This window comes from Danio rerio, chromosome 13 (genome assembly GCF_052040795.2).
Source record: "Danio rerio strain M-AB ecotype USA chromosome 13, GRCz13ab, whole genome shotgun sequence".
In the NCBI taxonomy this organism is placed as follows: Eukaryota; Metazoa; Chordata; class Actinopteri; order Cypriniformes; family Danionidae; genus Danio; species Danio rerio.
The window spans coordinates 13,992,501-14,018,685 of NC_141033.1; the positions used below are offsets into that span (position 1 = coordinate 13,992,501).

The 26,185-nt window shown below is 36.0% G+C and overlaps 1 protein-coding gene across 28 annotated transcripts in view; it reads left to right on the forward strand.

The window, feature by feature from the left end:
* The window catches only part of slc4a11 (solute carrier family 4 member 11), a 176,470-nt gene that overhangs the window by 126,128 nt on the left and 24,157 nt on the right, over positions 1–26,185 (forward strand). For 16 of the 28 annotated variants that reach the window (XR_015505182.1, XR_015505183.1, XR_015505186.1 and 13 more), the window contains 5 exons: positions 2,719–2,803; positions 5,494–5,619; positions 5,729–5,842; positions 11,520–11,652; positions 16,178–16,251. Coding sequence is in view for 16 of the 28 variants with exons in the window: in XM_087278035.1 (XP_087134161.1) it covers positions 2,719–2,803; positions 5,494–5,619; positions 5,729–5,842; positions 11,520–11,652; positions 16,178–16,251 (532 nt within the window). In the remaining 12 variants the exon portion in view is untranslated. Of the gene's footprint in view, positions 1–2,280; positions 2,341–2,718; positions 2,804–5,493; positions 5,620–5,728; positions 5,843–11,519; positions 11,653–16,177; positions 16,252–26,185 lie in introns of all 28 variants that reach the window. The other 12 variants (XR_015505175.1, XR_015505176.1, XR_015505179.1 and 9 more) reach the window with 1 other exon arrangement.

The following is a 26,185-nucleotide window of genomic DNA, read 5'->3' on the forward strand; positions in this document are numbered from 1 at the left end:
TCTTAATTTTCTTTGGTCCATGTAAAGCTACTCAATCGGTACAACCAACAATCCATTCAAAAAAAAAAAAAAACACATCAACAAAAGTAAAATGTATTAACCCTATTAACCAGTATGGTTTAATTTTATTCCTTACATCCTTACAATAACATTTGTTTAAAAGTTCTTTATGTATTTATGAATAACTGCACTGTAAAAAATAAAAAAGTTAACTCAACCTAAAATTTAAGGCAACAAATTTCAGGAGCTTTTTGAGTTGACTCAACATTCAACCCAATTACTGCACTTGACTCGATTTAAGTTGTGTAAACTCAAAAATGAGTAAACTCAAAAATGCTTTTAAATTTTAAGTTGTATCTACTTTTTTTACAGCGTGTATGTTGTACATAAATTAAATTTATTATAGTTTTTAAAACTTGTCTTTTTAAAGAAGTATTATGCTAATAAAAATATACAGTGATCAGCATATATAAGTATAGCCCTCATAAATCTCTCTTTTAAATTCATATTTTTAATAGGATGCTATACAATAATATATTTGCGCATATACATTAGGTTAGTCAGTACTGAAGTCAAATCTGGAGCTTATCTAACAAAATAACTTACGATAACGGACCAAAAGCTAGTACACCCAAATTTATATGTAAGAGAAAAATATTTAATACAAATTTAAAAAATAAATAATAATAATAATAGTTGTTGAAATTTTGTAGGTTGTAATTTATTTATTTATATATTTTTTTGCAATATTTTGCTTTGGTTTAATTGTATTATCTTTCTAATCCTAAATATGCTTGATGACTAAAATATTATTTTAATAAATATATCTTTATTAAATCTGTTTTGTTTAAAAGCACCAAAATACATTGTCCATATTCACTGAGAAATGGATACAAATATTAATTTTCAAAATGCTATGTACTCAATTATGCTGAGCACAGTATATAACTGAGTTTGTTTGTTTCGACTCATTATTTTAAATATGTGGCTAAGAAATAACAGAATTTTATGGGGCAAGTTATAAAAAATCCTTTGGCTATTATGAAAAATCCTTAGCGTTTTGCCATGTTAAAGCCTTGTATTTCATTTATAATAGTCTTAAAGACTTGAAAAGTCTTGAATGAATGAAACCTGCAGAAACCCTAAAATAGTTAATTATTAGTTTTGAGTAGTTAATTGATTCAGGATCATAAAAAAGCTTCTTTCCTGACAAATTGAAGATTTGGTTTTAAAATTATTTTAAATATAACGACACCTGCTTCGAATGTTATCACTCGAATCACTTGAATGGGCATTATCTGTGGTTATTAGCTGTTAGATATTAGGCATGGGCCAGTAAGAGTCTAACGGAATGATAACCTTGGATAAAAATATCAAAATATGTTTTGTGATTACTGCTAAATACTTTTTTAAATGTATGGGTAAAAAAAACTCAAACTTTTTTCCCCTTTTAACACAAAATATTTTAGTTTGAAAAACATTGCTGTCTTCATTTGTTTCAAAAACACAGATTTCTTTACAATTTAAAACAACATCTTTGGATATCTTTTCTGAGGGAGATACTGTTGTTCTAAAAAACTAAAAAAAAAAATGAAAAAAATTTGTAAATAAAACATCTTACTCATACCTTAGGAACGGTATTACAGAAAACTTTGTCGGTTTTAAAACCCTGACTTTTTTAAACTGCTCTATACCTTGAAAATGGTAAATGTCTCATGCCTATTAGATATGGGCCAGTAGAGGCCTTCTGCGCCCTCTAATAGGTTCAGAAGGCTGTTATGATCCATTCACATGGAATCTCTGGCTCATATCTATCAGCTGATAACCACTGATAATGCCCATTCAATCGAGTGATAACATTGGAATCGGCTGGACAGACTGGTCTTTTTTCTGTTTATTGCTTTGAATTATTCTGTGCCATTTGTAGTCTTTTTTCAATCTAATTGCATTCAACTTAGAATGCTAAATGTAAACATGTAAGTGGTTTTGTATGTTTGTGTGTGTGTGGTTCTTCAGAATTATAACAATATTCACAAACATCCACAATTACAAAAGCGCACACCACTTAACAGAGGCTTTATATTCATAAAAGCGCTTAAGCCCGTCTAATGCAGTTTCTGAAATGCACACATGTCAGATGTTTCCTGCCGCCGCATTAATGGACGTGTAAGTAAGTAAGTAAGGTAACAGGTGTGTGGCCTGTGCTCTGCTGATGCGGTTGTAATGTTTGTGCTTCTGTACTAATGCTGTTCTAACACTGGGCTGTGTCTCTTTCTCCAGTCTGCAGAATCTGTGTTCTCTCATCTTGTGTCTCTCTCTCTGCTGTGCAGGGGGCCCTGTGTGAGTGCGATTACACTGAGCTTCTGTGTGTGTGTGACTGTGTGAGGATTTAACTCAGACAGAGTGTGTGTGTTTTTGTCTGCTTTAACAGTATCTCTTTCCTTGCGGTGTGTATGTGTGAGTGTATGTGCTTTGGTGTGTGTATTTGCTGTGGTTCGGCAGGATTTGGTGTGTGTGATGTTTAATTAGTGTGTGAGTGTGTGTGTGCGCTTTAATCCTGTGCCTCTCCTGATGGAGCATTGCAGTAAATGTATTTAAATGTTTTGACTTTTATATGTAGATATATGTATATATGTGTGTGTGTATGTATGTGTATAATCCTCTTTCTCTCTCTCTGTCTTTTTGTGTGTGCGCGTGTGTGTGTGTGTGTGTGTGTAGTGTAGGGATTTTTTCAGGGTGGGAAGAGGAATCTATGAGGATCTGTGTCGCCGGCTGCCTCTCTACCCGTCTGACTTCACTGATGGTGTGTCGAGCATAAATGTACAAATCACACTGTTTTAGATGCAAACGCTGTAATGATGGAATTGTTCTGGAAATGTAGGGGGTTTTAAAGTTTTCAGAGGAGAATATATGCTTCTCTTGTGGTCTTAATAGCTTATTTTGTTCAATACTAGCTAGGACATTGTGTACAACTGCTGCATATCTAGCATTATTTTACACACATTTATTTACTGTATAGTAGGGGTAATGGTACACAATTGTTATTTATCTGTTTTGAAGTCAGTTTTTTGGTACAGCATTGCTTCAATGTGTATTTTTAATTTATAATTAAAGTTTTATTAAATAATTAATAAATAATTAACTTTATTAACCCTCTTAGGACCCATGACTAGCATCTCTCTTTTTTATAAAGAAAGGCCACTAAATACCCTATCATAAACCCGGCGCAATAAAGCGCAAGACGTGTTTGGCGCGATTTGTTGTTATTTTCAGTCCAGCGCAACTCTAATTTTCACGTTTTGCACTCAACACATTGTTAAATAGCAAAATTATTTGTGTCACTTTGTGGACTCCTTGGTGTGCAAGTTGGTATTTTGAAAAATCAGGTCTAAAATTCAGTGCAGACCGTGTTAGTTATGTGTCTATGCAGGTCCAAAATGCGTGCACATTGTTTAACACACACAGAATGTAGAGCAACACACAAATATATTTACATATAAAATAAATAAAGGATGAAATTGTTACAAAAATTATTATTTTTCTCATAAATATAAAAAAAACTCCATGCCTTCTTCATCTCAGGCGGCTTTTTCAGTTTGTTTATGAAACTTTCCATTTGTATAAAGTTATAATTATTAGCAGTATTATTTATTATATTCATATTTATATTTGTTTTAATAAAAAAGTTTAGATTTGTCCACCTGTCAGGTTTTGGAGATGTATGCGTCAGAGTAGGACGTGTGTTTGGATATAACTTTTTTTTTTTTTTGACCACACTTCATTATTATTGTTCATTTATTTGTTTGCTGGAAATTAGATCTAAATTTAGAAATAGTTTTGAAGCAAATCTTTGTGTAAATTAAATATGTGGGCTAATAGATGTCTTCAGTGGATTGCGTACAACACCGTTTGCTTATCCACGAAAATAAAAAGGAGTAAAGTAAAGAGTAAAAGTAAAGAGAAAAAGTAAAGAGGCAGAGTCTTTTTGTTCTTTATCCTCTCACTGTAGATTATTGCGTATTTTTCCATCCTTAAAAGCAAAAGTGTATTTGAACACTTAATGCTTTTGCACTATGTGCTTTAGACTTTGCGCCTAGATCTTTAAAATAGAGCCCTAAGAATACACTGTTGATTTTGGTCACACAAATAAGTGTTATACACAATTTGAATCAGTTAAGTTTCTACTTTTTTTGTGTATACTCACAATGTGTGCTTTTGCAAAATAAGGAAAATAAACAGTGTGCGCATACAAAAAACTTGAATGCCTATAATCTATTCCTTATTACTTGGCCAGTATTTTAGCATTAAAGGCTGCATGTAAATACATTGCTCATTGCACATTGATTAAATTGTCAATTATTTTTAGATGTAATAATCAGCACTTTGTAATTTAAGAAAATGAAATTGAATCAAACTAAATGAAATCAACATTGTAATTAAGTCAGTTTTTACATTTGTGTCTAAATCTTATTGTAATTGTGTTTCTTCTCTAATTTGTTGTTCAAATAATTTACACAGTGTTTTTCATTACTTGTTTTTAGATTTATTAACATATGTAGCTGTGGGAGAAAAGAAAGAAATAAAACCACAAACATTTGTTTCAATCAAAAATGATTTTTTTTCTATAAACTACTGATGACTATTATTACAACTTTAAAATCTAAATATTGCCATTTAGAGCCTTTTTATTTTGTTGCCATTTTCAGACTTTTTTGTTTAGTTTTAGACAACACAATATTTGTGTTTTAAGTTTTAACTTTAGAAGAGTTATGAAATCAATATTTATTGGAATAATATAGACAGAATTATTAGCCTCCCTGAATTATTAGTTTATTTTCCCCCCAATTTCTGTTTAATGAAAAGGAGATTGAGGAGATGAAGAGGAAAACACATTTCTAATCAGATTAGTTTTCATAACACATTTCTAATAACTGATTTATTTTATCTTTGCCATGATGACTAGTAAATAATTTTTTACTAGATATTTTTCAAGACACTTCTATACAGTTAAAGTGCAGTTTAAAGCCTTAACTAGGTTAATTAGGTTAACTAGGCAGGTTAGGGTAATTAGGCAAGTTATTGTATATTGATGGTTTGTTCTGTAGAATATCGGTGAAATATATAGCTTAAAGGGGCTAATAATTTTGACCTTGAAATATATATATATATATATATATATATATATATATATATATATATATATATATATATATATATATATATATATATATATATATATATATATATATATATATATATATAGCTGTAAATTAGATTATATAATTATAGATTCAATATATTTTAATTAATATGGTCATGACATGATGTATTTATGTTGTGCAAATGTTTTGTGAAAAGCACTTCTCTCAAGTTAATTTTTCTAGTGAACTAACAAACTGTTAGAGCACTAATGGAAAGTGAAGTAATGCTTGCTAAAATATGACATATGTGTTATGTGTATGACATAAATGTGTTTTTTTTCTTTTCTTTCAGGATTAGTGGGTAATAACAAAGCCCTGGTCAAGTTCATGACGACGTCCATTTTCCTCTACATCGCTGTGCTGCTTCCCGCCATTGCTTTTGGCTCACTGAATGATGAGAGCACTCGGGGAGAGATCGGTGATCACACTGTCTCACACACACACACACACACACACACACACACACACACACACACACTCCTCTCTCACACACACACATAGACTGAGCTGTTCTCTCTTTTGATTAGATGTTCAGAAGACGATCATCGGGCAGAGCATAGGAGGAATTATCTACTCGCTGTGCGCTGGCTCTCCTCTGGTCATTCCTCTAACCACAGCGCCCATCGCCATTTTCATCAGTGGTATGTACACATGTACACATACATTTATGCTGATAAAAGAATTGATATTTCATACTTTTCCACAGTATTGACAGCTGTCACCCCACAGTCCCACGTCAAAACAAGATACTCTCAGTCAGACCACCACAGTCTAGTCTGTCCCAAAACCTTTTTTAGAAGCTCCAACCGGTTTTCATTTATTTATTTATTTTCTTTTCAGCTTCGTCCCTTTATTAATCCTGGGTCGCCACAGTGGAATAAACTGCCAACTTTTCCAGCATATATTTTATGCAGCGGATGCCCTTCCAGCTGCAACCTAGTACTGGGAAACATCCACACATCCCATTCACACTCATACACTACATAAAATTTAGCTTACCCAATTTACCCATACCACATGTCTTTGGACTTGTTGAGGGAAACCGGAGCACCCAGGGGGAACCCACAAAAACACAGAGAGAACTTGCAAACTCCACACAGAAATGCCAACTGACCCAACCGAGGCTCAAACCAGCGACCTTCTTGCTGTAAAGCGATCGTGCTACCCACTGCACCACCTTGACGCCCCAACCGGTTTTATCACTTTAAATATCAATCAAGTGCAAAACCTGTTAGAGAAGTCAGTACTCTGATGTATTTTGTGCATCTCTTTCTCTCTTACTGTAAGTTCATGAACATGTTTTACACTTAAAAAGTCAACAAGCCATTCTAGTTGTTTGAAACTAAATGAAGTAATCAAATGAATTGGATGAGAACTTTTTGATTAAGCGAGATTTAAGCTGTTCATATGAACGACTCTCTCTGGTGAGTTACTGTGCGCCTCTATCAAAGTAGGTGGCAGTATGCACTTATAAGCTGGTTCGCATACCCACCAATAAAACCCCTCAAGAAGAAGTCACTGCGCATGCTTAGCTTAACAAGCTGAACTTTTGGATTTCCACAGTTGTGGTGTTTCACATATATGTGGAGAACTTATTGCAGAACGAAGTGCACTTGCAGTTCCTTTTGCATGTTGACGATTAAAAATGAGACATTGTGAGGATGTGAGACAATATAGCTATATTGGTTATTTGGTGAAATCCCAGCTAGCCAGCTGCAAGTTAAGAACTTCAATGCTGCCTGCACTCAAAAAAAAAATTGTTGAATGAACATGATTTAATCGTGTATTTAATCATGATTTAACCCTTTATACATCTAATCCAATCAAGTAAACCTGAACTGCTTTGAACATGTTGTATGAACACAAAGCACATTTGTAGATAAAACATGGTTTCAATATGTCAGTCTAACTTCTTTGCAACTAATTGACTCAAAATGTTTGTATTGTGTTATTCTAATTAAAATGATCCTAATTTACTCAATGTACCACTAAAGCTTTACTTTAACAAAATAATGTCTTGTTAAATCAGCTAGTAACTTTCTTGTTCAATATTGTTGTTTAAATTCATTCATTCATTTTCTTGTCGGGTTAGTCTCTTTAATAATCCGGGGTCGCCACAGCGGAATGAACCACCAACTTATCCAGCAAGTTTTTTACGCAGTGGATGCCCTTCCAGCCACAACCTATCTGGGAAATATTCACACACAAACACTCATACACTACGGACAATTTAGCTTACCCAATTCACCTGTACCACATGTCTTTGGACTGTGGCGGAAACCGGAGCACCCGGAGGAAACCCACGCGAAAGCATGGAGAACATACAAACTCCACACAGAAACGCCAACTGAGCCGAGGTTCGAACCAGCGACCCAGCGACCTTCTTGCTGTGAGGCGAACGTGCTACCCACTGTGCCACTGCCTCGCCCTGTTGTTTAAATGACATTTTTTAAATTACAATACTATGAAGCAAGATTTAAAATTAAGTAATTCAACACAAAAAGGACAGAAAACATGTTATATATATATATTATTATTATTATTATTATAGCCTTTAGCAGGCACCAATCACATTTAAACAAATTTCTTCTTTAATATTCTGATACAAAATGTTATATAATATTCAAAATTGTAATATGTAATATAAAATGTATAAGAAACATTTAGCCAACAAAATAACCTTGGCTCTTAAGAAAACTGATCCCCAAGCAATACCTGTAGGACGTTAACATCATTTTTTTTACCAATTGAGTTTAAACAGCTTTCTTCACTTTGGTACTCCTATTCAAAATGTAAAAGTATAAAATGTATAGGAAACATATAGCCAACAACATTACATGCATAACATTCAAGCTCTTGGGAAAACCAAATCCCAAACTGTGCCGAAAACACGCGGTGATACTTCTTGTTGTTTTCGTATGGTGACATCCAAACGCACTACCGCCACCTACTGATATGCGCGAAGTGACTCTCCAGAGTGAGAGTTGTCGATTTGAAGCGTCTCAGTCTCATTGAATCAACATGTTCTGATCAAAATCATTTGATTATTTCTTGATTCAGTTTCAAATAACATGAATTAATCATTTAAAGGGCCATAAAACCCTCTCGTTTCAGCAGGGTGTTTTCACACCTCTACTTTGGAAAAAGTCAGAAAAGTGGGCGTGTCCAGCTCTGTTTAGGGGGGAGTGTCGGAGGAACTAAAGTGGGATGGTGTGGGAGTGTCTATTTGGGCACGCGCGAGTTTCAGTCAAAATACACACACATGAGAAAGTGATGGTGTTTAACCTACATGGACATCTGTAGTCGAATTATTTGCCAAATTATTAAATGTTGGACTTTAATTGCAGTTTGGCTCTTTCATTCAGGGAATTCATTCATGCCCCTCGCGATAAACGCGATATTTGATTCGAGGATCTGCTCTAAGCGTGTATTTTTCATGCAATGTTTGATACCGCACGGCGAATGAGAGAAAAAAAAAACTCTGCATTTCCCGGAAACTTAAATACACACGGCAGGTAGCGTCAGAAAGCCGCGTGTGTTATTCCGGTCACAAAATGCGGTGCTATGTTTGCACTCAGTGCAATAGTTAACTTAATTCGATACGAACAAACTGAATAAACAAAGAGCAATGGTCGCTCACTTACCAAATCTGTAGAGACAGGACAATCACCAGCAACTAGAGCCGCGTCATTATGAAGAGAAGACTAACGTTACAAGCGAATCCGGATTTCAGCGTTTGCAGATGAGAACAGCTCTCAGGTAAACAATGTTCCTCCTTAGACACGTAAGTTATTGTTGTCGAGCGTCGCCTACACTGTTAATCCACACGTTATCCAGATGAGCTCTCACAGAGAGAAAATGAAAACGAAACTTAATGGCAGCAAACTTTAAAAGCAACACTTCACGCTTGTTTTGCCAACACAACGTGGCGTCTCTGTGGCGTAAACACGGTGACACTAATGAATATTAATGAAGTTGCACAATAGAGCGCGCTGATTGGTTTGAACCAAGCCTTACTCATGCATTAATGCATCACACTGTAAGACGTAATAAGACTCACTTTGGCACAGACGCCCAGTCTGCACGCTGGAAAACAGGCTATTATGTCATGACAGTGACGCAGCTTCAAAAATTCGTTTCAAACAGGAAGTACGAATTTGCTTGAAATAACGCAAAAACAACCAATTTACACTTTTTAGTGAAATACAGTATAAGTGTCCTAATAGTGTTTTTAGCAGTATACGACTGTCAACAGCTCAAAAAATGTGTTTTGGTGTTTCGTGACCCTTTAACATACGTAAACTTGATTTGTTCTTTTCAATCTGACAAATTTTTATTTTGTAAATCCAATACATGCCTAGTTGATTTTTTTGAGTGTACTACCTGTAAGACAAATCTAATTGAAGCAACAAAATATATTTTAATAACCATAGATGGACAAGACCGAAACTTGTTGATGTAACAAGGACGGATTTTGTTGAGTTTGAGTCAGTAAGTGCTTTACCGACATTGAGGGAATAAGAATAAATTCAGTAAAAATCAGATAAACACAACACAAACTTTTTAATTCAGTTAGCTGCAAAGAAGTTACACAAGCCAGTTAAAACCATGTTGAACTGACACATTTATATTCTGTTCATATAACACATTCAAAGCAGTTCAAGTTTATTTGATTTGTTTAGATGCACAATGGGTGCAACTATTAAATCATGTTGATTCAACACATGTTTTTTTAAAGTGTACTTCTGCCGATTTTCATGTCGATTTTTACTTGCTCTTAAAAAAATATTCTCTGGGCCTAACAAAAACTGTAAAACAGTTATATCTTAGCCAAGTATCTCAAATAACAAGATAAATATAGTTGTATTCAAACAGTTCCTATTCAACATATCTTCTCTTTGAAGGTTTATTATTACTGATTGTCATGAAATTTCTGAATAACAGTCTCTCCAGGTTGAATATCCCAGATCACCAGTTAACTATGCACAAATAGAGAGCATTAATTAAGAAAGGAATAAAAATTGTAATTTTAAACACTGCTCTGGTAATATTCCAGTGTGGTATTAAAAAAGCTATAGAGTATCAATATTTTTAAAGGTATATTCACACTGTGCATGGTTGTCTTGAACCATGCTCAGGCACGATTGTCCTTCCTCCCCTCTCGCCCTGCACTCACATTACATTTTTTGCTGCTTACATGATCGATGATGCGACTGTTTAGTTTAACAGAAGAGAAGTGCTCTCACTCTGTACAATTGAGATTGCTTTATTTATATCGTTTTGTATTATTTTAAGTCATTTGGAATGCAGTGATATGCAGTCATATCTTTTGCTAAACAATCCCTTTTTAAATCAAAACAAATCGTTTTTGACGCTCATAAAAATGCTCATGAAAGTCATCTTGCTGCACGTATTAATAGGTTTACTGAAGGTGCAGCTGACGTACAGCGAGGGGTTTGTATCTTTGATAAACTGTTAGAGTTTCCATTCACTAAAAAGTAAGAATGATTAATAAAACCATATGAAACAGTTCCTTAAAAGTGACGTTTTTAGCTCATTCAGATTACTTACACTTGTCAAATGAAAGGGGAAAGGGGGGTCAAATATGCCTGGACATGGTTCAAATAACCTAGTGTGAGTACACCCTAAGGTAGCATATTAAAGCCTATCAAAAATTCCAGTATCGTGACAACAAACATAAATGCATACCTTGACTCTCCCCCGTGGTCTGGTCTTAAACGTTATTTTTTGCGGTGTGTTTAGAAGAGCACTCACTGTTTGTTGAATACTTTGACTTTGAGTGTTTAGAGTGCTCTGCTAACCACAGGATGAGGAGGAACAAGACTCTTAATCTCACAAACAGCGGGATGGGAGTGCGATACGGCCGCCATTTGTTTGGGCAAAGTTTGATGTTTGCCCTGGCTGAGAGGAGATTTCCTCCGTAAGCTCATTCCTGCGGCTGCAATCGCACTCTGTCACCAGCGGGAGGGTTGCCCTGAAAAATGGATTTGCTGGTGGAAAATGAAATTCTGCTTGGGTAAAAAATGTGCAGATGAGGACAGAACCACATCATACATCCATGATAATGATCCTTCCCCAATCAGAGATCTGGTCTTGTGGGTTTCTCGTGGGAATAACAGCTGCATTTTTTTCTTTAAATGTTTGGGAGCAATTCTTTAAACATCAAACGGTCAGAGTTTACTGTGTGCTAAAATCCTGGGTCATTACAAGATGGGGTTGATTGGGTTATTTTTGCATACACTCCTAATGACTGCAGTGTTCTAATTCTTTTGTGTGTTTGTCTCTGTTTGGCCGCAGTGATCAGAGGGATCTGCGATGATTATGAGCTGGACTTTGCAGCGTTTTATGCCTGCATCGGCCTGTGGAACAGCCTCTTCCTCATCATGGGAGGAGTCTTCAACCTCAGCCTGCTTGTTAAGCTTTTCAAGAGGTCAGACGCACGTTTATTAATGCTTAGACATGCTAGAGCTGCTTGATTCATCGTTGGAAGGTTAATCCATTAATCATTTAAGATTTTAAATACTATTATTGCCTCCATGTCAACTGCAAGAATTATATTTTGTGAAAAGGTGACATCAAGCACATCCATTAAACATGTTCAGTTGATAAATAGATTAATCTTGAGTCAAACATCCATGCAAACCTTTGACAAATGTTGTCACAGCAATTCAGAGCTGGCACTTTTAGTTATGGAACAGTTTCACAAGGTCTTTTTAGCCACAAACATTCAGATTACATAAGTACTGGGAAAAAATATATATACTGTAGTTTGATTATATAATTATGCCACACTGTAAACAAAAAGAAATCTTAATTAACATTTTCCGTATTTTGTGATTTACAAGTATTCTCGTTTTTACGGTTGTGAATTGGATTATGGGACCTTGATCTCTGCTCTGTTGAAAATTCAGCTCCATAGCATACCTGCCAACCAGGACTGTCACAAGCTTAACTGTCACTCTAGGCCAGGGATGGGCAAACTTGATCCTCGAGGGCCAGTGTCCCTGCAGAGTTTTGTTCCAACACTAGTCAAACACACTTGAACAAACTAATCAGTGTCTTCAAGATCACTAGAAATCTAAAAGCAGGTGTGTTTAATTAGAGTAGGAGCTAAACTGTGCAGGACACCGGCCCTCCAGGACCGAGTTTACCCACCCCTGCTCTAGGCATACGATGAACGCGATGCTCTCACTGTGTTGACACCCACAAATTGCAAATTGTAGTTGGGCGGCGTTGGACGAAAGTAAATTGGGGAAGGGTTGTAATATAGCAAGGGGTGTCGCGGATGGAGGGCGGGGGGGGGGGGGTGTCTCCATGTCGCCCCTAGCAAGATGTCACCCTGGGCGATCGCTCATATTGCCCATGCCTAAATCTGCCACTGCTGCCAACACTCCCGAGAGTCTGCCTTGTTTCAGACCCATCGTCCACCACCCTTCCATTTTGTTATTTCTTTCAGAAAAGTCCCATAATTTCAGCCCTGCCCCTGGTCCTGAGGTTTTTGGCACAGTCTGTAACTCTCACGGGTTGTCAACTTTGGTATAGTATTCAACACGGCCCATAGTACACTTACCAACACTACAGTACAGTTACTAATCTGGTTCTCAACTGTGTTATTCAGACAAACCCACACCACCACCTCTCCCCCCAACCACCAGTCTCCTGGAATTTCGGAGACAAATGTTGGCAGGGATGCTCTACAGTTCAACAAAGTGACCCTTATTGACATTTTAGTAGTTTGAAATAATGTAATGTATTAAAAAATAATGTAGAGAGAAAACAGTCTGTAAAGTCACAGAAAATATTCTGGCAGTTTATTACAGGTTTTTGTTTCAAAATATTTTTGTAAAGCCAGTCCAGACAATATATTAGGGTTGTCTCGATCGGGGTTTTTTGCCCTCGAATCCGAGTCGGAGTCATTTGATTTTGAGTATCTACCGTTACTGAAACCCGATCCAATACTTAAAGAGCTTCTACTTTGCTCCTACTTTTAATGACACTTACATGTTATGATCTAGAGGAAGAAAAAATTGGTCTATTTGTAGAAGTTACTGACAAAGTCCCTGTCAAAGTCTGACAATGTCTCTGCTGCTCCTTCAATAGCAAATGGCCAGCGAATCCTGCTTTGCAGCATAGGTTATTGTATTAATCATCAGAAAAATGACAGGAACAAACACAGCACACGGTTGGCTATATTGTGGTATTGTGAAAATTAACTTTAACCATTTATTCCCTGCAGCTGAATCTCCATCTGTCAGTGATCGCTATATTTTTTACGTTATGACCAGTCCGTGATCCCTGTGTCTGAAGTGAAAGCACATTCACATTTTACCAGAACTAGAACTACATATTTGGTGATGTAGCGTGTCAACGTCGATGCGATCAAGCAAAAGATCCAAACCCAACTCGATTCATTGATTCGACTCTGAGTCAATTATTTTGCTAAAGAATCTATAGTTTTTAACACAGTGCACTTTCAGATTTTAAACCTAAGCTGGATGTTTTTATTCACTTTGTGCTGTGTTAGACACTTTTATGGAAGCTCATTTTCAAAAACCTATAATAGGGGCTCTTTAATACATAAGTAGAAACAGATCCAGGATGTTCCTTTTTTTATTTAATATACCTTATTTTAACATTCACCAATTCTGTTAAAAACAGAGCAGTCCTGTGAGGTAGCTTGAACAATCCAGTAATAAATAACATAAATTCTTCACTTTCGGACTTGCAACAGTAAATATAAAAAACAAAAAAACAAATAGTACCTCAGCTTAAAACACCCGGCAGGCAATCCCAAGTTTACCTGTCTCACAGTTTGCTGTGGCAATGTTGTCGTCATCAACGTCATCAACTTTATAATACCTCCAGACCCCAGACATACTTTCTACTTCAAGCTGCTTCCGTGTTCTACTTTACCGGCATTTAACCAATCGCATCTCTGCAACAAAGCAATGTCCTGCCACACACACGTTGCTGTTTTGTGTGAAGTCAAGAAAGAGGTTTAACCCTGTGCCACCGCATAACTATTGATGTGTTAAAAAAGAATGAGAATATATTTATTGGATCAAATCCCTACAATATATCACTTTTTAATGAAAGTAACATTTTCGGATTTTTCAAGGTTAAAAGTTGTTGAAAGAACCATAGTTTGGGAGTCTGAAGAATTTTTTTTAAAACCTGGTACTGGATAAATCTGAAAATGTCACCCTGCTGCTTTTGTGTGAACACCAAATCAGCATATTTTGTAAAACGATGATGTCATCATCCCATGTCTTGACACCGCTATCACATAACATCAACTACATGTTGGTTTGAATACAGCTTGCAATATTTATGAATTATGTTTATTTATTTGTGTATCTCTGTTGGAGAATTGACCCTTTGCTAAGCCACACCCAAAAACAGCCACCCACCAATCATGGCTAAGCAACTGTAGCTACGCGCAGGGGCTCTGTCAAACTTTCGAGCAAGTGCATATGGATTGTGCAAATCCGATACCCGGTATCCTGAAAGTTTGAACAGGATGGTGGAATTTTTTTTTCTTTTCAAAACGAAAAACCCAAGAGGCAATAACTCACACACCTCTACAAAAACACAAAGCAGGTTATGTTCACAGCTGTCTTTTTTTTTTTCGCTCGATATTATGAGCACTGCTCCGTTTAAGCCTTCGCCATCGTAACTTTGTCATATTATTAGCGAATAGGTCATAATAACATGAGTTAGCGATCCGGCTTTGTCTGGCTTTCTCGGATATCTCACCTGTTAGCCAAAAATGACATTATATCCCTGGCAATGTCTGACAATGGTGCATACAAATTGTAAAAGACGTGCCAGGCACGAAAGCTTGACAGGCATAGCAACAGTAAATAAGGAGAGCGGGGCTTAACGAAGGGGCAATGAAGCACCCCATACTGATCTGGCATGCATACTACTGTACATAGTTTTTACTCGCTTTTAGTGGTTTCATGTGTACATAGATATCTTTTTAGATAGGGAAAAAATTGATTAGACAGGAAAAGCTCTGTCTTTATGTGAATGTAGCCTCAGGATCTTGGAAGAACAGTGATCTGTATTTAAAATGAATAAATAGATAAAAAAAAAAAAATTTTAACAAAAAAATAAGTTTGGCCTAAAATTAAACAAAAGTAAGGTGGCTAACAGAGCTTAATGTGCTGCAATTTAAGAAAACACACGCAATTAAAAAAATGACAGCAAATTAAAAAAAGATCTTCATTCGTTTGACACCACACATGCTGCAAATCCTTACAACTCAATTACATTTTAAAAAACCAGGAGTATTTTCTCACAAAGCAAACAAATGAAGAAAACACGCTGCATTTTCTCACAACAGTTTTTCACAGCACGGAACACAATGGAAATGTTTCAAGGTGACCCAAAAAATGTGACGGACTTGGCTATTTAGGTTATGATTATTTTGGCTAATAAAATTCAAAAGACAAGGGAATGAGAATGTTAAAATAAACAAACAAAAACCCACCTTTCAAAGATCACCTACAACATCACACTTTTGGGTCTCCTTAAAACATTTCCATTGTGTTCCTTTGTTTTTGCAAGTGTTGTGAGAATGCAGCACCTTTTCATAAATTGTTTGTGCTGTGAGAAAATGCAGAAACATGTTTTTGTAAAAACTGTGATGTTGATGTAAAGTACTTGACAACTAAACAACAGTGGACTACAGGAGTACAGTAAATGTGTGTTTCAATACCTGAAAATGATCTTTTTTTGTGGATTTTGTGTTGTTTGTGGATGCATTTGAACAATGTTGTCATCTATACACAAAACATTTTTAAAAATGCAAAGAAAAAAAGTCTTCCAGTTTTTAGTAGTTGTGGCTCAAATACATTTTATGCAGAATCGTGCAGCTCTAATACTTTCTCATGCTGATGTCACCGCTTGACAGCTGAAATGTTTTTGATGTTGATGTTTTTGTTCCGTAGGTCGATAGAGGAGGTGATAGCTCTGTTCATTTCCATTGCTTTTGTAGCAGACGCAGTTAAGGGCACTGTCAAGAGTGAGTGTTGCACACACACGCACACACACACACACACACACACAGCAAACACAAACAACAGGTTCATTTGAATTGCTGTGCGAATGATTTTGATCTTTTTAAGAAATAATGGGGTAACTAGTTGTGACGATGGAAAAATATATTTACCATTTTCATCATTACTGCTCAGGAAAAATAAAGCAGTTGATTTAACACATGACACTGTTTAGTGATAATGGAGACATGCTGTGTTTTATTAGTTGTCAGAAAAGCAACCTGCAGTTTCTTAACATCAAAATGCCATAACTTGATCTTCTGATGAAATCTCATACTTCAGTCATTCAGTCAATTTGACTATCTGCCTCAATCCAGTCAGTAGCTAATTGATAGAAAAAGTCCTCACTATACATTTTTGATCTGTTTTGCTCTGATTTGCTTCCTAATGCTATTCCTTGCTAATTCTGTTACAATGCAAACAAAGATATTTAATAGCAGTTTAAAACAATGAAAAACTTAACCAATTAATATAGTCATGTACTGTAAAATACATCAGGTGATAATGTTTACTGTATTGTTTTATATAGTACTGTAGACAATTATTATTAGCCTCTTTCACACAGTAAATATTGAGAACATTTCTAGAACACTTTACAGGTAAATTTAGAACAGCGCTGTTCACAAAGGCAAGGACGTTCGGGAAATTTTCCGGAAAAGACCATTCACACATCCATTCCAAAATACCAGTAAATTCTGATATCATTAACCAGAAATGGCCTCTAAACGGCAGTACTTGTATTTGTAAACATAGAAGGGGTTTGGGGTTTGTTAATGGGTTCACTTTTATTAAACGCTTTAGCATTCATGCTGCTGATTTTGTCCCAGAGCCATCCAAGGTCAGAAGTGATAACCGCGGCATAATGTTTATACGTTTGACTACATTACAAATTCTGTGAATGGATAAGTATTGTGAACAACTTCGATGTAAACATGTGGAGGAACACTTTCGTATGTCGAGATGTACATTTGTTTGTGTGCTAGCACTCACCAGAGCACTCCTTCACATGCACGAGTGCCACGCAGCAAAACGTGTGGCTAGCAGGTAAGCTCACAGTGGTTTATCATAAGCATTTTATCGATAATTTTTTACACAATTGGCATTAATGATGAATATAGAAACGTTATCAGCCTAACAATTAGCAGATAATTGTGTCTGGGAAAATATTCAAAGGCTTTTATTTTTATAAACAGCACAGATGTGAATGCGTCTGAATGTTCTTATTGGCTGGAGTAGACGTCACATGTCTTTAAAAGAAGAGCATTCATTTTGTAACACTATTTAAATTTTTTGAAAATACATTTAAAGTTTAAATATACTTTTTTTATAGCCAAATCTTTGAAAGATAAACCTCACAAACATTGGGTTTTAAAAAGTAGATTCTTGTAATCTTTGTTGGACAACTACAACTTCCCTTATATAGAAAACACACACAGAGACACACACACAAGCATTTTGCAGTGCCATGTCTTTATTGAACAAATGTGTTAAACAATCAAGATAACCTCTACTATAATGACCTCTTGAAAAAAAGGTAATTGGACTCAGCTGTGAGTTTGACCTGCCATCCTGAATCGAAAGCTGCATGTTACTTTTTTCTCGCCAAACAGTTGTGCTCAAAAGCAATCCAGTCTGATCAAAAGGGACTCAAGGAAACCTCAGAAGAACAACTCATAAAACTCAATGTTTGCAAGAGACTTTGGGAGATTTATGCCTACAGTCGTGAGGATTACGGCACCATCAGTTCAGCACCATTGCTGCGTTTCCTAGTAAATGAACGCTGTCTGACGTGTGTTGAGAGACAGCTTTAATAAATGGGAAATAAGGGTCACTATCCTGTAAAACAAACAAACAAACAAGCAAACATGCATTTCATAAAGAGTCCCCAAGAGAGCGAACAGGAACTTTAAAGAAGTCACACAGCAAAATTTTACCCTCTTAATTAGTTTTTTTTTTGTCTTGATTTCTAGTACAAATATTAATACATTAATAAATCAAGTACATTTACTTGAGAAGTAGAATATTTATTTTACTTACAGTCAAGCCAGTGATGTACGCAACTTTAATAGATTATTAAAGAAGATTGTTTTTTATGTAATGTGGTTCATAAATGCAAGTGAATAGCTATTATTTACTGAACATTACTTATTTTGTTATTTAATTCAAAGTCTTGGCAAACTATCCTGAGTACATGTATTACGGTGTTAAGAGTGCAAAATGTCTTAAGAATTACACATTTAAAAAAAAGAAAAAGTATTTTTGTTCTAATGAAGAAAAAATATTCTCTACATCTTTCATGATCTGAGGATATGACAGCAAATTTTCATTTTTTTGACTATTAACTCTTAAAATCTACTATTAAATGCCTCAAAATTTAGTGAGTCTAAGCCTTAAAAAGCTGTCAGTATTTTAAAGTTAAAACTTTATTTTTTTCATTCAAAAGATCATAATATTTGCAGTATTTATACTTGAAATAATGAATTGGTATGGAATCTGTATCCAGTTTCAATCAATTTCAGTATGTTGTTTACGGAATTTGTCATTCACACATTTGATTGGTGGTTTAGAAGTACAATCTATGGAATGCCGTTGGGGCCAAAAGTGTTTGAAACAATAACATTTGAATTCGACTTTGTCAACAAGTTCAGTGTCGGTGTTCTGTGTCAGTGAGTGTGTCAGTAGCTGTTTTCATTGCATAATTATCATAATTTCAATTGCATAATTACAAATATTATGCTATGCATCAATCAGAGCAACATTCAATGAAACTGATTAATTTGATACTATATTAGCATTTGTAATGTAGTAGTTTATTGGAATATTCAAATATAAGTAACACATATGATATATATTGTAATATAAAGCATATTGTAATCAGCTTGTAATAACTTTACAATTTCCTATTCCAAGCTTTTACTTATTTGAACTGAGAAAAATCTTTCAAAATAGCATATATGACCACTGTTTTGGTCATATCACACATTAAAGAGCATCTTTTTTCAAAGTTATGGTGTTCACTACAGTCTCTGGATTTGATGCATCCCAGACACCAATATTTTATAAGGGTTTATAAAAGGTGAATCACTTTTATAAATCTTAGATTAGGGACGTGTATATTAATACCATTTAATGTTCACTCATGGCATATGATCTCAGCGTGTGGGATCCTGGCATGTACATATGCAAACATCAGACATCCAAATTACCGGTCTGCATTCCCACGGCTGTCCCGCTTTTGGTGCTGTGTGTGTGTGTGTGTGTGTGTGTGTGTGTGTGTATGTGTGCGCACGCGCAAATGAGAGATGTGTGTGTGTGTGCGCGCGCGAATGAGAGAGAGAGCTTTGCCTGTGTGTGTGCTTGGTGCTATGTGTGTGTGTGTGTTAGTGCGCGCGTGCGAATGAGAGAGAAAGAGCTTTGCCTGTGTGTGTGCTTGGTGCTTATGTGTGTGTGTTAGTGCGCGCGCGTGCGCGCGCGAATAAGAGAGAAAGAGCTTTGTCTGTGTGTGTGTGCTTGGTGCTGTGTGTGTGTCTGTTTATACAGACAGCTTGTTATAGCCTGTCTGGACTGTATAGCTAGGTGATTTTCGGTTTTGTTCCCCCCCTGCTCTTTAGCGGGATCGGGCGCGTCGTGTAGAAAACGGGGCGGGTCGGGCAGCGGGACAACAAGTGCTTAATATAAGCGGGAGGAGTCGGGTTCGGGCTAAAACCTGGCGGGTGCAGGCGGGAGCGGGATTCAAAATTTAGTCCCGCGCAGATCTCTAATCCAAATTCAAAAATTTTTGTCCCAATTTTTGTTCCAATGAATCACTGAAATTTCAGGACTTTTGTCGTTGATAGCCTTCCATAGTAATCAGACATGGAGAATGACTAAAGTTTGAGGACATTTGTCTGTAATGACTTTCCATAATAATAATACATTTAAAACTACTAAAGTGTGTAAGCTTTTTTCCCTGGTGGCCTTTCATATTAATAATCAGACATTAAAGACTGACATATATTTCTCTGTGAAATGTGTGCAGCAGGTCTAACGTAGCCTTCAGTCACATACCCTTCATAACCTGATGCAAACTTTGAAAGAATGTGCACCTCTCAAAAAATTTAACTTGTGATTGGTCAGCTTGGTAGTGGTTAGAAGTGTGGCCGATCGCTTGACGCAGAAGTATAATACAGATAAACAGCCCAGAAAAAAATACTTGCTGAAGCATTATTATCTCTTTGTGCGTTTGTTTTTAATATACCTTAAGAAAATGTAAAAAATGCAAAACTTCCCATACCATCGCCAAAACCTCATTGCGACTGTGATGGATTGTGGGATGAATGCAATGATTATGGGGCTGTTTTGCTGCCTCAGGGTCTGGGCGGCTTGGAGACACTGAGGGACCAACGAGTTCCAAGTTGTATCAGGAGCAGAATGTCAGAGCGTCTGTTTGTGATCTGAAACTCAAAAGAGGTTGGGTCATTCAGCATGACAATGATCTAAAACACAGGAGTAAATCAACAACAGAGCGCAGAAACAAAAGAAAATCTGCACTTCACAATGGCCAAATTAGAGTCCTGACCCCACTTCCTTTGAAATGCACTGCTGTGATGCAAAACAGGCCGTTGGAGAAAGACATCCCAAACATGCGCATGAACCGAAACAATGCGTGTGTGTTATCAGCATCGGTTGATCTTATTGGCAGTCAACAAGATTCCACAAAAATTCCATCAATAATTGTGACTGTTTAAACCAATTATTCAATAAAGATGTGGCACAAGAAAAAATTTTTTCGCTTTGGAAAGCATTTATGCTGACAAATTCAAAACGTTTACACTACATACACCAAACAGGACATTACAGTGACTTATTTTAGGCAGAATCTTATCTTTAAAACAATTTTTTTTTTAATAATTTGAAACTTGGTAATATTATCATTTTAATAATTCAATTGAATAATATGCTCTCACCGGCCACTTTATTAGGTACAGGTTTATTAGGACGCCTTTTTGCCTTCAGAACTGCCTTTATCCTACGTGGCATAGATTCACCAAGGTACAGGAAATATTCCTCGGAGTTTTTGGTCCATATTGACATGATAGCATCATGCAGTTGCTGCAGATTTGTCAGCTGCACATCCATGATGCAAATCTTTCCTTCCACCACATCCCAAAGGTGCTATGTTAAATTCAGAACTGGTGACTGCGGAGGCCATTTGATACAATGAATTCATTTTCATGTTCAAGAAACCAGTCTGAGATGATTCGCACTTCATGATATGGTGTGTTATTATGCTGGAAGTATCCATCAGAAGATGGGTGGGTACACTTTGGTCATAAAGGGATGGACAAGAAAAAACTCCCCACACCATTACACCACCACTAGCCTGAACCGGTGATACAAGGCAGGATGGATCCATGCTTTTTATGTTGTTAATGCCAAATTCAGACCCTACCATCCAAATATCGTAGCAGAAATTGAGACTCATCAACCCCGGCAACATTTTTCCAATCTTCTATTGTCCAATTTTAGTGAGCCCGTGGGTTCGACGTGGTTGTGTGTTCAGAGGTGCTCTTCTGCATGCCTCGGGTCTAATGAATGGTAATTTGAGTTACTGTTGCCTTTCTATCAGCTTGAACTAGTCGAGCCATTCTCCTCTGACCTCTAGCATCAACAAGGCATTTGCAGCCACAGAACTGCCGCTCACTGGATATTCTCTTTTTTGGACCCACGTCTTGCATAATGTACAATAATGAACTTCACTACAATGACACCTTAAATATGAAATAGATTAAATAATAATACAAACAAGTGAAATTCATTCATATCTGTCAGTTTAAAAATTAGCAAATTTATAAATGATTCGACTTGAGATTAGAGTGGGACTATCAGACTATTGAATATATCTGCTGTGCTATTTTTTTCCACCAGTAATTTTATTTATCAGCAGAAAGTGCATTTGCCAATCCTATTGGCAAAAACAAGATTATAAGTAAATTCCATAACTAATCTTGATTGTTTAAACCAATCATTCAATAAAAAGTACAGAAATAAGTTACTCTTTGAAAGTTGTTCTTGCTGACAAATTCTAAACTCTTAGAAAAAAAAAAACCCACATGCAAACATTTATTTTTTGTTTTACATAATTTAAAACTTTTTAGCTGTCCTACTGGTATAGTGATAACATTTTATCTTAGAAAGAGAATGTAAATATGATGTATTTTGAAATGAGACATTGGGCTCTATTTTGACGGTCCATGCGCAAAACGGAAAGCGCAGGACGCAAACGTTTTTAGGACGTGTCAGAATCCATATTTGCTAATTTAAGGACGGGAAAATCCGCTTTGCTCCGTGGCGCATGGTCTAAAAGGGTTGAGTTTATTTTCTTAATGAGTTATAGGTGTGTTTTGAGAATAAACCAATCAGAGTCTCATCTCCCATTCCCTTTAAGAGCCATAAGCGGATTTGCTATTTACAGGACGGTTAACCGTTTTTTATTTTACAGAAAACAGTTAAACAGGGCATCTACCGCGCAAGAATGAGAGATAATCGATCTACTTTCACTTTCGCTCTTGGATAAGAAAACCTTTATGCACAGACATCAATTAGCCTATAAATAATTAATTTCGTTTGTTAAGCGCAAATATTTCTTTCAAAACTATTTCTAAATTCAGTTCTAATTTCCTGCAAACAAATAAATGAACAATAATAAAGAAGTGTGCTCAAAAACCTGAGTTATATCCTAAAACACATGCTGTGCCCATATGGTCTAAAACCTGCAGGTGGGCAAATCTAAGCTTGTTTTTAATAAAACAAATATAAATATGGATATAATAAATAATACTGCTAATAATAAAAAAACTGAAATAATAACTGAAAAATCCTCCCGAGATGAAGAAGGCAAAAAAAAAAAAAAACTGTGGTTTTTCATATTTATGTAGGCTAGAAAATAATATGTTTTGTAATATTTTTATCCTTTATATTTATATCCTATATATATTTGTATTATATCCTATATATATCCTTAATATTTTTTCATATGTAAAGATATTTGCGTATTGCTCTACATCTTGTGTGTAGGTGATTAAGCAGTGTGTAAGCGAGGCACAACTCTGCGCTGGAGTTTAGACCGGGTTTGTTTTGGTCTAATGAAAAATCTATTATAGTTTCTCAAAATAGCAACGCGCCTGCAGTGCGCCTCAGAACACCTTTCTTTTTAGACCAGAACGCCTATGGGCGCACATATGAGCGCAAATGCATTTGCTACATAAAGAGCGTGGTGCAACGCCTCAAAACGACTATTGTGCCAAGCTGAAACTAGCAAACAAGTATTGCGCCGCGCCTTGCACCACATTGCGCCGGGTGTATGATAGGGCCCATTGTTTTAATATTAACAGTTTTAGCAGTAAAAGTTGTTTCACAAACAACTTTCTTGTCATCGATCCCAGTTTAAGGAGCAAAAAATAATAACTTCACTTCTAGTGAATCATTTTGAAAAGTGGCAGAAAGTTGATATTTCTGCTGAATCATGTGTTGAACTGCATTCCAATCATCACAAATACTGCAGAAGACCTTCAAGGACCCTAGATTTTAATAGAGATTAATCAAGTTTGTAAAAGGATAAATCATGGTTTGGGGTTACATTCAGTATGAGTGCAAGAAATCGGCAGAGTGGATGGCAACATCAACAGTCTGAGGCATCAAGACATTTGTGCTGCCCAATACATGGGTGGAAATCTCTCTTGTGTTTTCCACGCAAATTCTGCTCTTGAGTTTTCTAATTCTTACACCAAGTTTCTTTCAAATGCTGCTGCTTCTTTGCCATCTTGTTCAGACACTGCACAACTTGCTGACTTGTCATTTTGCCTTAAATGAAGTTGCTCCTCTTAAATCGAAGAGGTCTAGGGTCAGTTCAATTCCTCAGCCCTGGTTAAATTCATCTACCCGTATTCTCAGGCAAGAGTGCAGAAGGGCTGAGCACAGGTAGAAAAGGGATGGGCTTCAGGTTTCCTACCAGATTTTAAAAGTCTGCTTAAATTCATATCAAGACTCGTTCAATGGGGCTAAATCTAAATATTTTTCAAATTTGATTACTAAAAGTGCAAGTAAGCCAAAAGTTCTTTTTTAACCTATTAATTCAGTGAATGCTCTGTTCCTGTTATCAATCTGGGGACGTGCATAAAGTTCTCTGACGTTTTTGCTCAGAAAATACAAGTTATTAAATCACACCTCTTTCCCACCAACATAGATCACTATAATTCGGTCCCTCAATCCAGCAGTTATAGAAATTTTCAGCCTGTATCGTTTTCTCAGCTACTTAATACAATTTCTCAGATGAAACTCACCTTGTCCTTCAGATGTACAGCCTTGCCGTCTATTTAGAGAGGTTTTAGATACAATCTGCCCTTCCCTCTGAATAAACTTGGTTTTTCCAGACGTCTTTAAACATGCTTTATTATTATTTATTTTTTGGTAAAATATAAGTATTTCATATAAGCCACTTCTTATACCAAATAGACTAGACTGATGAGCCTATTAAAAAAACTAAATTCTATAAACATTTTGTTCAAAATATAGGTCTATTCTTTGTACAGGCAAGCATGAACCCAGAGTATGCTACTGAATACTTATTATATTATGTACTACAGTAAACTGTATTCAGTCCCACAAATCAAAAACCTGAATTAAATTCAATTTGTTTTAGATAATTTATTAACACATTAACAAATAAAAGAATTGAATTAAATGAAATTCATTTCAAATAAATAATTAACACATTAACAAATTCTGAAAATACGAGTATATCTTTTTATTGTGTTTGTAAGACTGCTCTTCTAAAAACCAAGGATTTTGAAAGTGTATCTGTATTTTTAATAGTACATAATACTGACTAATATTATGTTCATTATGTACATAATAGTACAATTATATTTTTTCATGCAACAAAAATTACAAGCACCATGTTTGCATTGGAAGCTTGCATACACATTTTTGTTTATTGCATAACTACCGTAATGAGTAGTATTAATAATCTTAGTATATTAATACAGCTTGTTACCAAATTAATTTGGTCATTGTATTGTAAATGTAGAATTTGTCCTTTGTATATATGAATTCAAATATCTTTGTGAGGGATCTCAAAAGTTTTGATGGAAGGCAAACATCTTTACTATGGCAGGCAAGAATCTTTGCGAGAGAATGCAAAAGTTTGCTAGAAAAAGTGTGCGAGAGAATGCATACATGTAAAAAAAAAGTTTTTTTTCCTTCCACCCAATTACTTTTCCTCCCACCTGTTTTTCCACCACTACCGCATTCATTTAGGCGCTTATGTAAAAAATAAAATAAATAGGTTTTATAGCACACTGCTTTCCGCATCTGGGGCCTCATGTACGAAGACTTGCGTGGAAATCTTACTAAAACATTGCGTACGCACAAAGCTGTAAATGTGCGTACGCAGAAAAAAATTCAGATGTATGAAACACTGCGTACGCCGAATCTCACGCATATTCTTTTGTACATCTAAATGAACGTGAAACTGAGCGCAACATGCACGAGCACAAAACCCCTCCCTGCCTCCTCTCCCGTATGAATATGCTAATGACTATGCTAATGGCAAAACCCAACGAAAAAGCAATGGCAAAAGCAAGCAAAAAGAGAAACTTTGAACAGAATGTGAATTGGAGGTGCTGCTTTCGGAGGTAGACCGGAGAAAAGCGGTGTTATTTGCAAGTTTGTTCTTCGGAGTTAACAACAAAAGAAAAAATGATTAATAGAGTAGAGTAGAGAATAGAGTGGGAGAGTTTAGCTGATGCGGTTAACACAGTTGGGTCTGAACATCGCACTGAGTGCATTAATAAAAGAAATAGTGTGGTTTATATCTGTAAAATGTTGCAGGATGCTTAACAGTCTCAGTGGCGCTACTCG